At 41.3% G+C, this 18,788-nt stretch overlaps 1 protein-coding gene across 3 annotated transcripts in view; it reads right to left on the reverse strand.

Moving 5' to 3' along the window:
• Positions 1-18,788, reverse strand: part of LOC105933382 (nuclear factor of activated T-cells, cytoplasmic 1) — a 75,089-nt gene that overhangs the window by 15,699 nt on the left and 40,602 nt on the right. For 2 of the 3 annotated variants that reach the window (XM_036129943.1, XM_036129944.1), the window contains exons 8-9: positions 15,716-15,848; positions 7,499-8,143 (exon numbers count right to left, since the gene is read on the reverse strand). In XM_036129943.1, the coding sequence (XP_035985836.1) occupies positions 7,499-8,143; positions 15,716-15,848 (778 nt within the window). The remainder of the gene's footprint in view (positions 1-7,498; positions 8,144-15,715; positions 15,849-18,788) is intronic. The other variant, XM_036129949.1, reaches the window with a different exon arrangement.

Raw genomic sequence — 18,788 nt, forward strand, 5'->3', positions numbered from 1 at the left:
GTGACAAAATGTGAAAAAAGTTCACGGGGGTGTGAATACTTTGGCATGATGCTAAAATGGCAGTTGAAATATATATTTATGATTACCGGGAAAATTTCTCTATAGAGAAACATCGATTCAGGCTGCAGCTGCAGCTAATGCATGCAGTAAGTAGTTTAAAAAAGACTAATTTGGTCTGAGACTAAAAACAAATGAATCCAATCCTTTCCAAAGCAACATTTGCAGCCACATGGCTGGCCGTATAAAAGAAATAAAATTGTATAATTTGAACTAGAAAGTGAGCAGATAACTTTCGGAGCTGCGTAGAAAACGAAGCTTGGGCGTCTCTTCTTCCAAGGCGCAGATAACCTCCGAGCTTTGTTGGGAAGAACACTCAGTGATGATTTTGTCAGAACAACGCTGACATTTGTCATAATGTGATTCAGTAATAAGACTGTCTGGCATCACGCGGTCACTCCATGATCACAGATACACAGAGGAAGCTCCCGGCCAAGCCGCAGGCTGTGATTTAGTCCTGACCCGCTGTGATCCACGCGGCTTGGTGGCTTTTCAACGCGTGTCGCCCTAACCTCAGAATGCGAGCCACATAAACCGAGCCTCTAAACGGCTGTGTCAGGAGAAACTATAAGACAAACATTATTTATGATGAGGCAAAGTTATAAAGTTTAAATGAATAGACTTAAATGTGTCTGCGCCACAGGAGAGTTTTATATTTAAGTTCATTTTTTTCTACTATTTATGTATCTTGAATAATGGGGGAAGATCGCTGGATAAAAGTATCTTTATGGCGATTCTCCTTCATACATTTTGTGGCTGTTTGGAAATACAGAGCCCATTTAAAAACTGGTTCAAAGTCTCTCAACTAAGTGTCTCCGTGTGTGGACCTCAGACACAAATGAAACCCAATTTGTTTAGATAATCTCACGGCAGCTTTTCAGCAGACGCATTCTTTCACAGTGACTCTGGATATTATGACGGAGCGACTGAAACCAGACCAGATCTCCTGGCTGAGCCGCCAAGGTCTTTGGTGTGCAGACACATGCAAAAAAAAAAAAAAAAAAAAAAAAAAAAAGGAACAACCTGCCAGAGTGAATGAATCTAATTCTTCCAGATTCATGGTGCTTAACTTTTTAAAACCAATAATGTTCAGAACGGTTTTTACAAAGCTTTAAAATTTAAAGACATGGACCTCAATTCTAGTGCTATCTCTAACTACAAAATCAAATTATTTGCTAAACTGCAAGCGATTTGAGGCAATGTCATCAACAATTGAGTGGATTTTATAATATGTAACAGATAGCTGTGATCAGAACCAGAACCTGAGATGCTCTTATGTTAAGTCACGGGGACAGAGAGAAAGGAATTGGAAAAGGAAACAGAGTGTGCAAAGGTAATTCAGAGGACTTCCGCTAAACAGCAAAGGTATTTTTCCCCTAATGTGAAGACATCACGTAATCTCTTGGTTCCATTAATGTACTTCAGCTGCATCCTCCATCCTTTATATTGCAAATGAATATAGTTTTAAACCACACCAATACTCGCTTTATGGGAATGTTTCCCAACTGAGAGCTTTTAAGTTGTACAAAGGGTTTTTTTTTCCTTCCAGGGAGGTAATGATCCTGATCCCCTTGCTACCTGACAACAATTAACAAGTTTGGGCGATCCAGTAAACACAAGGTGCCTAAAATGCAATAAGCTAATTGATTACTTTGCACAAATAACATCAAAATATCTGCATTGATCTGCATGCTGAATATCTAGCTTCACCACTTCAAGTGTTCATTGAAGTCTGTAGAATTGGATAATGGGCAATAAGAGCCAAAGCTGCTCAATTCACACAGAAGGAGTAATGGTTTTTAATCTCAACGAGAGGAAATTGAAACAAATCTATTGCCAATCCCCGAAGCATAATTGTTGATCCATATTGTTGGCAGTCAACGACTCTCAAAGGCTAACACATGAGTGCACCTACCAATTAATTCTTCCCATGGCTATAAAACTTCCTTCAAGAAGCTCAAACTTTTACTTATACCTCTCCATGAGACGTGCTGCCAGGAAAGCAGATTCCTAATATGAGAAGGCAGTAATAACAACAACAGTAAAATATCCGCATCCTGTCTGAGGTCATAAATAATAAAGAAGCCATCGCGTTTTTTTTCTTGTACCTGTCAATATGTCTACATGTGGAAGGAGACTATGTTCTAGGCATTGCACTTAACCACAAGACGGCGTCTCTTTCCCTACACTATTAGCAGGACTTTGACCTGCTCCGCTCCCTAAAGGCTGGGGGTTCAGAGGTTGAGTGGACTGAAAGTGCACTGTCCCTTACAGTGCTTCTGCATCTAGCCGACTGTTGTATCTTAAAGAGAGACACACACACACCGTCTGCATCCAGGAGCAGCCCTGCTTTTGTAAGTCCCATTAGACACTTCAAACTCCTCTCTAATGAACGCCCTTTGCCCAAAAATCCTCTCATTCTGTTGCCCCCCCCCGCCCCCCCTCCAATCCTGCCTTGCGGCACTCTTCAATGTTAGCTACTCAGCATGTTTTTCAGCGTGTTGTGGATGCGCTTTCAATCATCATTAGGGGTTTTGCGGAGTCCTGGGGTCCAGGCAACTTGCCAGAATGTGTAAAAGTTTCCATGAGGAATGCCTTGAGTTGCCCTCGGAGGCATCAGAACCCGAGTGAAGAGTTTCGAGAAAGTTGGAATCCTGTCTTTGGTGTTGTTGTTGTTGGGAGGAAGGAAAGAGGAAAGGACATATTAACAATATTGCTTCCAGTTTGAGAAAACAAGCCTCTCGGAGTCTCAAATGCGCCGGCTCTGAATTTAACAGGAAACAATCACAAGGAAAACTACATCGTAACACGGGGCAATCAGAGCACATATGTCAAATGTCAAAAAAGTCGGCAGAGGCTGTATTGTGCTTTGTGTTTTTTTTTCTTATTTTGGGGGAATAAGGGCCCTCTGTTTCCTGGAGAGGCAGCTGGTAGAAATCTAGCTCACTGATTAGCTCACGTTCCTTTGCTGTCTGCTGCAAATAACTGCATTTCATGACATCACCCTTCACCAAAGCAGCTAATGAGACAGGACAAACAGTGGCTACCTATTCTAGCTGTTTGAGCCTTACGCTGTTTCTGTGCTCCCCACACCCACACGCACTTGAACACCTATTACCACAGAAATACGTGTTTCTTTTTTGTTTGTTTCATGAGAAAGTAAGACTACAGTACTTTGCAAAATGACCTATCGTTGCGACATTTTTATTGCAAGTTTACGCATCACAGGGATACGGTTTGAGACGTGTCGGGTCCCATCAGAACAACCCTGTCAGACACCAGAACATGTGCAGTCGTTTAAATTGTCTTTTTTTAGACCTAATTAGCACAACTCAACTGTTAATGGTGCATACTCATGTACACTGATGTCAGTTGTCTGCCATTTTTCCAAGTCGTGTGCCTTGTAAAGCACAGATAGTGGGCTGTGAGTAAATAAGCAATGTCTAAAAATTGGTTTTTATGTGAGCCTGACCGTGAGTTGTTTACGACGTTGAGTCAACAATGCAACCAAGCATAGTCTTCTGGCAGCGGGTGTTTCACACTCCTTTGCTTCAGTCTACTAAAGCATGCTGATCTGTGGGTGTACCTCCAGCTAGGAGAAGTAAAACTGTGGTGGAGTGAGCGCCAAGATGCCACTGAGTGAAAGAGTTGAAGCTTAATGCCAATAGGAATCTTCCTCTAGCTCCTCCCTTGCTGCATCGCACAAGTATAATCACCTCCTGCTTTGTGGTGCTTCTATCACAGAGCAGGGAAGACTTTAACAGTTTATGACAGAGAAAGTCTACGGCAGTCTGGGGGCTTTACACCTCCCTGCACACTAACCCTGGTCCTTGCGGTACAGTAGCTCACTGTTGATAACTTGAGGGATTTCTCGGGGGCTGTGTAAAACCCGGACCAGGCCAGAGAGACACATTTCCTCTGGCTGATGAGAGCCGGAGGCCTCAGCGTTCAAGCGTGGGTGGTGCGCCACTCTTGGGGAAGATCAAGTTTGCTCCCGCAGACTCCAAATCACTGGCCTCCCGATTGCTGAGGAGGAGAGCTATTCCACACGGCTGGCGTTAAATCACCGCTACTGTGGTGAGGTCATCCGCCTGTCTTGCTTCACTAATGGAGCACTGACTCGCTAATATAGGGCGGTAATGCGTGTGAACCGGGAGCGGGGCGCCCTGCAAGCCGCCTTCCGATCTTATTTATTTTAGCTTAGGGCTCATTTAAGGGGTTTGGGATGGGGCCAGGCCTGCGAGCAGCAGATGCCATGGCAGGATGGTGTTACCACCGCACACTTACCGGGACTCCAGCAGCTCACCACAGATGCTTGCTCAGACATTAGGTGATGTGAAAAGGCAGCTCACTGAGGTTTTTCAAGGAGCTCCCTCCCTGTCCTTGTTCAATCAAAGCACATTCTGGTGCATCACTAATGCAACGTTGATCACTGGCTGAATATATTTGGCCACCATGCTTGAGAAGGATTGCTAAAGTGACAGAGTTTGAACTTGTGGGGAGACAAAGTACATTTACATGACTTCACTAGTCATGTAGATTTAGTAGATTTGATGTAAGGTCATCCTTTTTCTGAACTGACACAGGTCTGGTCGGATCTTTACAATACTTATCATGAGCATGACTGTCAGAGTGGACCGATACCCTAAATAACTTCATGGAAAAAAAAAAAAGAATTGAGTTCAAAAGTTGGGAACTACATAAGCTACTATTGACATAGTTTTTGAATATTTATACAGAAAACTATAGTAACAAATTCAAGCCTGCATCTTATCTTGAATGTGTCACTTTTCTGAGGGTCTATGTTGAACTTGTTCCTGGTTCCTGGTTATTCTTGAAAACTCTAGCAAATTTCTTTCCTTCAGAAGGTGTTTGTTTGACTTAGGCTGAAACATGGAAAGAAGTTGGTGTTCCATCAGTTTCTGTTAAGATCAGTCTTCACGATTCAACAAAAACTATGAGACTAGGCAAAAATGACATGTATGATAGAGATCCAAGGTGATAACCACTATTGTACAAAAACATTTCAGAAAAAAAGTGTGATGGTCTGCAGTTTCTTTGTTTCTTCAGCAGGACAATAATTCAACATACAACATCATATCTAATTGTCTATTATATGTCTTGAAAAAAATCTATACATTTTGGAGCGGCCTAATGAAAGTCCAAGCTTGAATCTAATTCACAATGGCATGATTTTAAACAGTCTCGTTTTGCTTTAAAACTTTCCAGTTTTGCTGAATTGAAACATTTCTGCAAAGATAAATGGTCCATTATTCCCCCACAGCTACGTAAACTACAAATTTTCATTTTATTGTAAATGCTCGATGGCATTTATTGATGCCACAGGTGGGAAAACCAGTTATTAAGTGTGCTATTTCACATAGGGTCAGGTTGGTTTGGATAGCTTTTTTCCATTAATGAATAAAATCATCATTTGAAAACAATTTTGTGTTTACCCAGTTTAATTCTGCCTGATATTAAATAGATCTGATTATCTAAAACATTTAGGTGTGAAATACGTAAGGGGGCAAAAAAATTGCACTGTAAACACCTTACCAAAATGAAGGATAATAAAAAAAATTTAAATTTACCCAGAAAATGCTCTAATTAAAACATATAATATATATGCCATAGCTATTTAATAAAGAGAAGAAGGATTTAATTTGGATGGTACAATTTAATATTACCAAGAACTGATCTGAATATTCAGGAGTATAAAACAAGGCACATGGGGTTGAAAAGTTTAACACGAGAAAACAGAGCAGTCTTTGTATAGTTTGTTGATGAACTGAGGACTAACGGGACTCATCAGTGCCGACAGAAATGCTGAGCACTGAATTTAATCTCAATTACAGTCCTACAGCAAAACTCCCATGGTCCCCTCATGCCTATCACCCCTCCGGTCCCAGAGCTGTTGAGTGGGGAGTGGATAAAGTGGACGAGCCTGCTCAACAACCACATACACAAACACAATCAGGCAGGATCGGCTCACTTAACAAAAGGTACGCAGGAAGAGCGGTATTCCTGAGTTTAATGAGATGGTGTCTTTGCCCAACCTCCACAAGGATGCAAACGTTTTGGTTTTACTATTCCAGACTGGCATGATGCCAGCGTTACGCTATATGGATATAAATCAAAACAAGTGCAGCTTCTGTTAACATAGATAACAGGTTGCTGACCTGAGAGACCTAATGTGAAATGGACACAAGAGGCAATGAAGCCAACACGGTCCCTTGGGTGTGACTAGTTTCATTTCTAGAGAGAGCGTAGTGACCCCACAGTCTCCCTTGATGACGACAGCCACACTGTGTCGACTCCATGGGGAAAAGACGGGAAAACAAAGCCTCTGCCTTCTGCCTCTCGGCGTCGCTCCCAGAAACGTATGGGGGGGGGGGGGGAGCAGTTCAGTTCAGGAAGCCCCTACCCATTGTTTTGCTTCCTTCATTAGTCGTCGTGTCAACAGTTTGGCTCGTTATGCGTGTGCCACTGTTTTTGTTCTGCTGCACCCCGGCTGACCTTGGTGTTCAGATGTTTTGACAGATTGTTTCAAAATCCCATCAAGGCAGTTTAGCGTTTTGAAGCAAAGCAGCCACTCGGGCCGCTATGAGCTGGGCTGACCGTTCCACCAAAAGCAAATAAATCTGCCGGGTCTAAAATTAAACAAATGTGACGCAAATCTGCTGCCAGAGTTTCATCAGGAAATACTGAGAGGTGCAGCAGGGTGTGGCTATGTGTGAGGACTGGCAGATAAGCGGCCATTTCTGACGGGATTATTAGACTCAGTAAGATAAGGTCTCATTAAAAGTTACTATCCAGTCATTGTGTTCAAAGTATACAAGTTAGGGTCACATATTAACAGATCCAGGAGGAAAACCATCTCAATCCGAGGGATTCGAAGGTATTCACACGCCCTCCTAGTATGTTCTGGGGCTGCCCTGGGTGCTCCATCCACTGTGACATATTCCAAGAGAAGGCACCTAGGAGGCATCTTAATCAGATACCTGAACCTCCTCAACTGATTCCTTTTGATGCAACTGGCAGTGGCTCCAACTTGAGCTCCACCTGGGTCTGGAGCTTCTCACCCTGTCTCAAAGGTTGAGTCCAGCCACCCTACAGTGGATGCTTATTTCTGGTTCTTGTATCCTGAATCTCATTCTTCTGGTCATGATCCATATCACCCAACCATGGGTGAGGGGCAGGTAAATCAAGAAGTTTGCTTTTTGGCTAAAAAAAAACTGATTATAGCAGAGGAGGGACATTTTTCTTTATTTACCGCCCACTCTGTCCCGGTATACCTTGTGAAAAAGATACCAAGATACCATACCTCTACCATTTGAGCCAAACTCTGCCCCCAGAGCCAGGGGGAGAAATCTACCTTGTTCATCGATCATGACATTTACTGTTTTATTTTTTTAGAATAGGTAACTTAGTAGCAACTTACCATCATCAAGATACATCTGATCCAGTTCCTGGGGCTCTTGCTTGATGGTGATGGCCGTTGATGGTGGACTGGTGTCTTCAGTTAGCAGGCTCGCTGGACTCCCTGCAGCCTGGGCTGAGATGCCTGATGCCTCTGCCTGGCTGGGGCTGTATGCTTGAAAAAACGGTGTCTCTGCTGGCCCACCAGGTGTGGAAGGGTCAGAAACCGGGGAAGATGAAGAACTACTGTTGGCATAGACGGAATGGTGGTAACCAAGGGGGCCCGGGCTGCCCTGGGAGTGGAGCATTCCCAGGGAAGAGTTGTGATCTGGTGACGTCGGATGGGGAAGATTAGAGCAGCAAGGAGTCTCCTGAATGGGTGCTACTACATTGCCTGGTGGTACGGTATGAGTTGGGCTGTTGGGGAGGCATTTGTTGAATGTAACGTTGGAAAGATCATGCAGGGTAGGACTTGAGCTGGGAGACAAAGGTGGCATGGCAGCATGGTGAGGTGGGCAAGGAGGGTAGCCACCAACCAGACAGGGGTCAGGTTCAGCAACGGGCATGATGGAGGTCAGCCTGGGCTGCCCATAGTAGGGCTTTGAATGGCGGCCAACACTCCCGACAGAATCAAACTCATCAGCGGGTTCGGTTTTTATTATTGGCACTGGAAAGAAAAAGCAGAAGGAAAGTGGAGACATTAAAAAATAAAAAAGATAGCTCGTGGTGCAGTGAGTGCATGGATAATAACTGTGAGCAAATACAGATTTTGACCCAATACTCTCCCTAATGCCAAACAACTAGTTGATCTCGGCTCAGTATCAACTTGGCTGCGTCTTTTAACGGAGAAATCCTGATCCCCCCCTCCTCCTCCTCCTCAACCGCCATCCTTACCACACCATGAAAAAAGTAACAGAACAGGGAGAAACAAAAATGGATGAGTCATCAGTGTGGAAAGCCACAGCTGGCTCTAATAATGAGTAAGACCTATTTTCCTTGGAATCTCCTCCAACTCTGATATCCAATAAAAGTCCTTTAAGGCACTGGACTGCTGCTGCTCTAGGAGCCCAGGACCCCCAGGTTTTGTCCACACTTTAGAAGTAATTGATTCTCATAGGACCAAAAGATAGGCAGGAAGTGAAAAAAAAAGAGTTGATTTGATTTGGATTAGACTGCCTGAGCAGCATTAGAAGCTGCAGAGCTGAGCCTGTGGTTTCAAGAGCTTCAGACCTCAGCTAATGCAGGAAAGTGCTGTGACCCCACTCGATCATCCTGCTTTCACTATTCAAATTTCGTATGCAGTGCAGTGTGTCTAAACTGCTTCCTGTGAGCCTCTGAGTGACAGGTATCAGGTGTATCACTACACTATAGAGAATAGATTTGTTTTGTTAGTTGAAACTTTGAAGGTCTAACAGAGGTGCGTACTGTACATAGACTAAGCAGAAGGATGGAGCGAGATCAACGTTAGCAGGCTCTCTGCTGAGCTATTATGTAAGCACATATGCACAGACTCTGCCAGGACCAAACTAATTGGCTAGTGTTAAGATACCCTTAAGCATAACAAAGTCTTCATAGCCACAATAGACATACTGTTTGTATTCCTACACATTGCTGAAACATACTAAGGGGTGTGGTGTCAGTCATTAAATGTTTTTGGCTATACACTTGTCACAATGAATAGGGTGTCTGTTTCCAGTGTATGAGATTGTAAACAACAGAACATAAAAGTGATAGTAGCAAGTAAAAGGTACAAGTGAAGTCTTAGTGTGCCACATGACATGTGGCTGTTTTTTATGTTGTTATGATTTTTTTTCTACTATATTCGAAAAGACCTTAATCACATATCCAGCCTCTGGGGTGATAAGCAATAACGCAGAAGGGAACACATTTACGTCATCTCTCTGGGTTTTAAAGGCCAAGGGACCAGGCTTGGTGTGTTGGGGAAAATCGTAAGGCACGTCCCGTGATGCATATGCCTCCTCCCCACAGCTTTGGGAGTAACAAATAAGTCACACGGTCACACTACATCTAAGTCTTCCTCTTCTCTGCCAATTCTTAGTCTGAATGGGTGTTAAAATGTTATTGTGGTTTTTTTTTATATAATTTAGCTTCATCAAAGCAGACACTGGATAACTGATGTGAATTTGATCTTTAGACAATTTAAAACTTGTAAAGTTTAGTAAGGAAAAACTTTTATTTTTTTTGTTCAAATCACTAATCTAGTCCTTAGTTTAAAACCCTGAAATGCTGATCAGAGCAAAGGACAATAATTTTTACCAGCCCTTCCAGTTGGGGAGAATTTATGATAGAAAACCAACTTCAGGAATGACTCAACTTTGTCTATTACAGGCTAAGTTTCTTCCATTGCAACCGACACAAACAAAATTTTCTTCCCCCTGAATTATCTCTGCATTTCCTTTCAACTAAAAAAGATTTCACCAGACAGCTGGCGACTACACTCACCGACAAAAACAGGCAAGCACCCAGGGAAGCATGGTTCAGTTTGGTTTTAATTTGGAGCACATGCAGTTTAGTGATAGGTCTGTAAATTATTCAAATTATAAGGAGGCACATCTAGAAAGGGCACATCCAAAAGCTTCAGATGGCATAAGCACTGGCATCACAAGTGGCAATTGTTGGAGTTTCCATTAGAAGCGAGAGAAGCTCCTTGTAGACGATGCTTTGTGTAGGCATAGATAGCATTGTTAGAAGTTTGATAGAGGTTGAGATGTGGGTTTACTAGAAGCCGGTCAACATGTAGGGTTACATGACGCTAGAGTGGGTAGATGTTACAGCCAGAGGGTATCCACACATGTTGTGAAGGTTCTGGTCACCAAAGAAAGACTATACCAAGTGAGGGTTGTTATATTGTGTGTCAAGCATTATATATCCCTATAATATCTGCACCTGTTATCCTGACCTGCATCCTTTACAACAGCGATTGTTGTCTCACATAATTGTATGCCAGACAACAGGTTCATCAATCTGTCACTACCACCAGAGTAGTTTGCACTTAAAATTGCACCACAACTGGGAGGGTTGGAATAATGCCCACTGGTACCAAATATGGTATAAAAATACACAGCACTCTATGTACTGCACAGCGACCATTGTGTGCATATATTTTTGCACTGAAAAGAACAGACCAATTTTCCACAGGTTCTGGACAGACACATAGCTTCCAAGAAGTGGAAATCCATTGTTTAGCTGACATCTATAGTCAAATTAGGGATCTTGACGGGATAGTGCAACCTATGACCACATGTTTTAAGCTGTCCTGAGCAGCAAATTCTACTTTGGTTCAATTCAATTTTACAACACATGCAGTTTCATTTTATTTGCAACGCTCTATCTGGGTGCATAACGTTATTTGGCAATGAGTGTGTTTCTTCGAAGCCAGTGGGTTATGGCTTGGAGACAATAATACTAATAAGTTTTTCTCCTTCCCTGGTAGGGTTTCCTACTGTCTGCCTGTATTAAACTCATTGGTATGCACTTGTTACTTTACAGAGCCCTTGTTTACTAGAAAACAATAATAGTTAAGATAGACAATTGTCTTTTAAAACCAACTTGGAATTGCAATTCCAGTACTATAATATACCCAAAAAAGGGAAATAATAAGGTCATATTGTTTTAAGGGCAAGGATCTGTGATAATATTAGTAGTGGAGCAGGTGGCAGTTTGTTAACTTGAAGGTCTTTGGCACAACAACAAAGAAATCTGGTCATCCAACTTACTCTGGGGCTTTTAAAAATGTAGGTGGGTCTGACAAAATGTAGCACAGAAGAAATTTCTAAAACAGCTATGTCCTTGTGCACATTTTGGAAAACTGTGACTCTACAAATACTTATAAAAAAGAACAATGTGTAGTTCAGCAACTTTTCCTGTGTATGTGTGTTTGTGTGTGTGTTTGTGTGTGTGTGTTTGAGTGTGTGTGTGTGTGTGTGTGTGAGTGTGTGTGTGTAAGAGAACGTGTTTGTGGCAGTCTTCTCTCCTGCTCCCACCACAAAGCACTGGGGTGGGGTGAAGGCAACTGTTTGCGTTCAGAATAGAACTTGATATTTTAAAAGAATCTCCAAATGGCCTGTAAAAATAAAGGGGTTCCGAGAAGCTCTTTGTCCGAGCCTCGGTTGTTGCCAGCATTTTTCTGGCATTTGTTGTTTAGTGTGGTTGGTGAAAACTGTTTCTTGTTTGAAGACCACCACGTCACATCTCTGCTCAGGCAAGAATGATTGGAAGGGAGCTTGAAATAGAAATGCTCACTAACAGAACCAGACAAGGACAGTTGCATGACATCTCAGCATCATGGACAAATACATGTGCTTGAACTCATATGCTGCTGAGGATATATATGAGCTGAAAATGCCTTTTAGATTTACTGAATGGTAATTTCTGGCATCCTATTTTTATAAAGTCTCCTGTAATAAATCTCCACATATTCAACTTCATTTACTGCTAAATTAAACACGGTCCCTTAAAGAAATATTTCACCAGTTTTTACTTTCCCATACATTTGTTTGTCACTATTCCACAATAACAACAAAGCTTCTGTCATACTTTTTCCCATCTTGTTATGAACACTATCATATCCAAAAATGTTGCATGTAATGTAATATCTATGTGGTGTGTGTGCATTTCGGGATAATGGGGGGAAACTCCCAAGTGTTCTACAGTGTCAAAAATAGGTAGGTAACTTTTTCTATGACACAACGTTTCACAGCTAAACTAGTTTTATTTTCTTACTTAATTATCTGGAGATGAAAGATCAACACCTCTATACACATTCTATGAGGGGTCCTATGTGGTCAAATAATAATCAACTGATTTAATCACAAATTAGGTTGGGCCAGTGGCTGCTTGAGCCATCATAGTTCAACATTCTGAGGTGAGGGGATCTTCATTTGTGCTGACTGAGCATCTGTATGGTGTAGCATGAGCTAAAATTACGTTATTATTAGACAATTACTGCAAAATTTGAATAGCACTTGTTGCAGTTATGAAGTGTGGCAAATATGTGACATCCTGTATACGGAGTATCGGAATTTGCAATGTCCATTGTCGTTTTTTGACACGTCACATTAGGTTGCATAAAGGATCAAATGTGTTGGATTCACCTAGGGCAGTGAATATTCCTATGGCCTTGAAGTGCAGAGCAGACACAGAGTGTGATAGGAGTTTAAAGTTTTCTTTACAACATACTTCTGACTGTACTACTTCACTATCCACAGAGCAGGCAGTGTGAGGCTGAAGAGCTGATGCAATCTGCTGACATCTCCTACACATAATCTCTAGAAGCACTATGTATCAGCAGACAAACTCAACATTTCATTGGCTTTTGCCTTTAATTTTTGACATGTTAAGTTGTTCAAAAGCAGCGGCTGCTGCATTTTCATTAGTGTCAAAGAACAACAAGTGGTCACATGACCTGAATGGAAAATACAGGTGGTTTTTAGCATCTGCGGCCCCGAGAGGGTTAGCTCCATGCTTCCGTTGTTTCAAACAACGGGGTCTATTTTAAGGCTCGGTTTTGCCTTTTTATAGCTGAATAGACACCAGGGTGTGAAAGAAATGTTCTCTCTAAACAACGTCACTGGCCACAACTGTGCTTGAAGTGGGACCATAGGCCGGAAGACTCTTTTCATATGCGCGAGCGAAAAGTGTTGACAAATGTTTGTGTGTGAGTGTGTGAATGTGTGGGTGTCTTCCCTCCCAGCCCACCCGAGTACCTGGCCGCAACGTTGCTTGTTTCACTCACTGTTGACACACAAGCACATACTGAAACCCTCAAAAGCAAACAGCTTCACTCGGATTTCCTCTTTCAGTGTAGCTGTATTGAAACTCTTACAGTCATCATGACTACAAAGGGTCTTCTTTGGCTGATTATAACCTTTATACACGATTCTTTTAAATTAAATATATGGTTTAGGTGTGCTTCTGAGGGGGTATCAGTTTATATTTTAGTAATCTCAAAAACAATTCAGTATATGATAGGTTTCAGTAGTAAAGCAACTTCAAATCAGATGCTATTTGCTATTGAGCTTAATTCAAAGATTTTTTCTTTTATAATTGGCAGTTTTGCAGTATCAAGTGTGACTTCAAAGGAGTGGCAAATCTCTAAATACAATTTGTGATTCATTGGTTATTTGGCTGTAACTCCTATGAGTTAATTATGCATCTTTGAGAATGCACTTGCTCTGCTTGTGTGGTCCACAGCGTGTTTGTGGTTTACTTGGCATCAAAAGGGCAAACACAAAGAGTCTCCTTTTAATAAGAGTTGTGTTTATGCTTAGGGAAATGAATTAGAGGTGCTTGGAGAAGAAGACACAGATCTGTCTTTTGGTGTCAGCCAGTGACTTATATAGTGGCTGGTTTTGTTATCCATAATGTACTTTAGCATCTTTGCCATTTGAGACATTGCGGCCGGAAACTTCAATTTATTAACAAGATTTTATGTAACACAACAACACAAAGTAGTGTATAATTCTGAAGGGGTAAGCATGCTTTTTTTCCAAAAACAAAAACATAAAATATTTAATTAAAAGTGTTTTTTATATATATATATATATAGCCCCCTTTTCTCTGATACCCCCAAATAAAATCCAGTGCAGGCAATTGGCTTTAGAAGTTGCAGAAGCCATCCAAAAATGGAATGAGGTTGTCATAGTTGCAACCACACCAAGACATGGCGAAGCATGAAAACTGATCAAAGAAGCAAATATGAGGTCAATGGTAACTGTAGAGAACATGCACAGATTCACAACTCAGGTGTAATAATCCCTTTACAGAACAACTATAAGTGGGCCGAATTTGAAGATGTTGGTCAACATGCAAAATTCCATGTGTGGTTGGAAATTAACATTGCACATAACCCATTATCATGTTGTTGGGATGCTTTTTTTTTCAGCAGGGACAGGGTCCAACTTGATGTGAAGATGGATGAAGCTAAATATTGGGCAATCTCGAAACAACACCTTTTGGAGACTGCACCAGTCTGAGACAGGTGTTCAGATTACAGAAGGGCAATTGTCATGAACATACAGCTACAATGGAATAGTTTCGATCAACATATAATTCCATAAGTGCTGGAATAGCCCAGTCATTCTAGACCGACACCAAAACCAAATAGCAAATTTAGGGAAGGATTTGAAATTTTATGTTCAAATACATTTACTGTCCAATCTGACCAAGCTTGACCTATTTTGTAGTAAAACTAAAAAGGTTTTCTGTTACTTGATTTGTATCACTGGTCGAGACCCTGTGCAGATAACCTGGTTCTATGTCGTACTGACTCAGGGGGAACTAAATACAAATGCACACACCATTCTGATTTTTATCTGTAAAAAAACCATTCATCTTTTTCACGACAATAACTATTTATCAACCTCTTTGTGATCTCCAGGACCACACTCCACCTGTTCTAAGGGCTCTATTCCTGTTTGCTTATCTCCCATGGCCATCAAATATCTGCTGATAATGTAAATGTCACATCTTATTAACAGCCGCGGACCTAAAACCTGCTGCAGGCTATCTCAGAGGCTTTGGATCCATTAAGCACTGATCAATGAAAATAAGATATCCAGGTTTGGATCTAATGGATTCCACTGGTAATCACGATGTGGCTGTATGTCTAACACAGTCAGTATCTACTCTTCAGCGTTGTCCGGGCACATTTAAGGATACATTGTATAGTTAAAACCTTAAACCTGATATTTTGCCTGTTTTTTGCCTACATCCTAATTATGTCATAAATTCCATCATGAGAGCTTCTGATGCCTACCACACAAGTTAAGCACACAGAGGGGTATTGGTAACCTTTCCGCTCACTACATGAATGACAGGCTTGTGGAGTGCTAGAATGTGTGTGTGTGTGTGTGTTTACATGCATCTATAAGATCATTCCTTTGTTGGGGAACCATGGGGTTATTGTGTGAGGCGGGGTGTAAAAGTCAGGTCCCTGGGAGGTTGAGTCAACTACACTGACAGTACTTGGAGGCTCTGTCACTCAGTGGGTAGAACTCACTGCTGCAGAGCACCACTTCTCTACTGAATAAACACCCCTCTCATCTTCTGTTCAAATGCAATGGCTCAGGCTAACTGTTCCCAGACAGGATGTCATAAAACCCCAGCAATAATGGGCCTCAAATTCTTCATGGCACATTGACAGCTAAAGACAAACTACAGATTATAGATGTCAAGACAGAGATATGTGTTTCTTTAAGAGGATCAGGCTGATGGTTACCGTTTGCAGGCATGTAGGTGAAGCGTTGGTACTGGCTCCTCTTCCTCTTGCCGTTGCAGACGTAGAAGTTAACTTGCACTGGACTGGATATTCTCTGATTCCTGTAGGGTGGTATTTCCACAACAATAGTATTCTAAAAATGCAAACAAGACACAATAAAGTTTTTTTAAATGTACCATCTTTAAACCCTTATCATACCATTGCATATCATTCTTAGGTTTCAAGGAGCATAGGAAGACATGATGACACAGGAACATAATGTTCCTGCTAATCCTAACCCTACACATTTTACATTATAGAATACATAATTTGATAACCAGCTAACCCAGACTGCCAATCATTTTTTAGACAAGTAAAAATGTCATGAGTGCAGCATCTCCCATGTGACATGTATACTGCACATGTGCACTGATGCAAAAGAATCAGTGCAAACACAACACAAACCTTGCAGTAGTAACCGAAAAATAAGATCCCTTTATTTCAAACTACGCTATCCTAATGTGTGACTCACCTCGGCATGCCAGTTGCTTGAAAATGAAAGGCAAACCAATGGCATGACTTGCTTTAAGAGTAATTCAGCAAATAAATATCTGACCACATGGAAGCCCCTATAGAAAAGTGAATTTCTGTTCTGTTATTAAAAAAAAAAGAATCATGTCACAGCAAAAATAATGTTCCCTGTAGTGGAATAACAGTAGGAATTCTACACCTTTGAAACCAGTAAACAAACTATTCAGAACTGGAGTGAATGAAAAGCAACACACATACTTTAGGACATGACAAAACTTGATGTTCCAAAAAATCCATTTAATTTCTTTATATTTAGAAGCATGTAATATGGATTTTTTAAATATACAAGCAAACATGCAAGACTTAAAATATGTATATAAAGTATTTTTAAAAAGTATCTTCTATTGTTTAGAGTGGTAATGGATCATGAGATAATAGTTTTAATTTTGAAAATTTCAGTGGTTAATTAACAGGTATGTATATTTTTTTCCATTTGGCTGCATTTAGGACAGTATTTCCAAGGCACTGGAAAGGGACCTGGTCTAAATAAGAAAGCATGGACTTTGCAGAGGGAACAGTTGGGTCCATGAGGCTCGTCCAAGGCCTGTGTTTCTGAGGAAAACCCTGGGGCTTTGGCTTTTTCCCTGCATATCAGAGCAGAACAGAAACATCAGCTTATTTGTTTGCAGTGCCAAGTCACCTGTAACCTGTAACCTCTCCGGTCACCTAATCTGTTAGATCACAGCAAGTCTGGACGGATATGAACTTTTGACTGCTTTAATTCTGACCGGGAAACATGGAGAAATCTGTCAGGGTGTTTCTGTCTAATTCCTAGGATAGTTGTCACTCTCGTGTGGGTTTCACAGGCAGGAAAACTGACAGGAAGCAGGCTTTTGTCAGTCATCGCTGTGCATGGAGGGAGGGAGGAGGCACAGAGCTGTGTAGAATGGGTAGTTGAACGTAAGATCAGCATTGGTTTGCCTTCCGTGTGATGACAGAGAAGACATGAAGGTGGCTGGCTGAGTGTGTTAAATGCATGCATGCGCACTGCTTTTCCTCTCAATCCCAAGCAACCAAAGTTAGCACGCTCTGGACAGCAATAAAATTACAGTCAGCCAGGCAGACTAGTGCACTTAAAAGTAGTCTGGTTGCAACACATATAACAAGGCCAGTGCTCTCATCCAGTCTTTCTCTGTTTGCAAATATGATAGGCTTTGCAAAAGCATTCAAAATCTTTTAACCTTTTTACTTTTGTCAAATCACAACAGCAGACGCAAATGTAATTTATTCTGAATTTGATGGCATAGGCCAACACAAGTAGTACATAATTGTCAAGTTAAATGACAATCATTTTGTGTCAACTAAAAATTGTGTGCTGTGCATGTTCAGAACTCTTGAAACAAGTCGCAAAATGTAAGGCGTATGGCATAAATGCGAACCTAATAAGACATTACCATCCACTGCTGATCAACTCTGGGGAAGCAGCAGAGATGACTGGTTTGAAGCGAATAAGCCAGGCTACAGTATGAGGTGGACCCCTCGATGATTACAAGTTTCAGCACATCGGCTCTTACAACAAAACATTGCGGGTTACATCCCGGAGAAGAAGAGCCCCAAATCCTGCCCTCAGGTCTATTTTCTAAACTCAGACACACCTCTAATCTTTGAATCTTTGAATCTTTTAAAAGTGTGTCCAAGATTGCTTTCTGCGTGTCTGTTAATGTATGAATAGAAACAGTTAAGCTTTCAATGTTAGTGATGAAGCTTGTTACAGTGAGACTAAATAAGTCTGGTCAATGATTTACTTAGCTTATTCCTTTGTTAATGTAATCTTTTATTTTCCTATGTAATAATTTCCTGTGTAATGTTTTTTTTTCTTTTCATGTACAGCACTTTGAATCGTCATGTTACTGAAAAGTGCTGAATAAATAAAACTGCCCAAAAAGGGGCTCTCCTCACATGATATCTGAAGAAAGAAAGTGTTGTCATGGAGACGTCATCTGTTTTACGACATGTGAATTAGTGTGTGCCTTAAAGCCCTAGTTGGTAATCTTGTTCAGAAACACTTTTTGTTATACTGTGTGAAATTGTCCTTCCATCCTGATGGTAGTCAATACATTATGTATTCAGAAAAAGGAGGTTAACAAATTAGGTCTCTGGGAGAGCTGCAGGCCTGTAAAAACTGTGACCAATCCTGTCATTTGAGCTGAATGGCAGGGATTGGTCAGAGGATTGGTTTTGGGGGTATCGCCTTACCTATTGGTTGTGACATATGGCAATCATTCTGACTTAATACCAATATGTGTGCACGTTCCGTGTTAGTTTGCGCTTGCTGGCTGCGCATGCGCACTTCTAGTGTTTATGTATCCAGTTAGGTTAGAGGTTAGCTTCGGTTTTAGTCATTCATTGTAATTCCGCTGCTCTGACTATATACTTGGAACATGGTTTAGAGTCGCAAGAAGCAAACTGCGTACAAGTTTAGGAAAGAAAGAGGAAGCCCTCAGTAGAAAAAAATAAGACCAAAGTGGATATGGGAGATTTTTTTCACACGATTCCCCTGAGA

This window comes from Fundulus heteroclitus, chromosome 3 (assembly GCF_011125445.2).
Source record: "Fundulus heteroclitus isolate FHET01 chromosome 3, MU-UCD_Fhet_4.1, whole genome shotgun sequence".
NCBI classification, from domain to species: Eukaryota; Metazoa; Chordata; class Actinopteri; order Cyprinodontiformes; family Fundulidae; genus Fundulus; species Fundulus heteroclitus.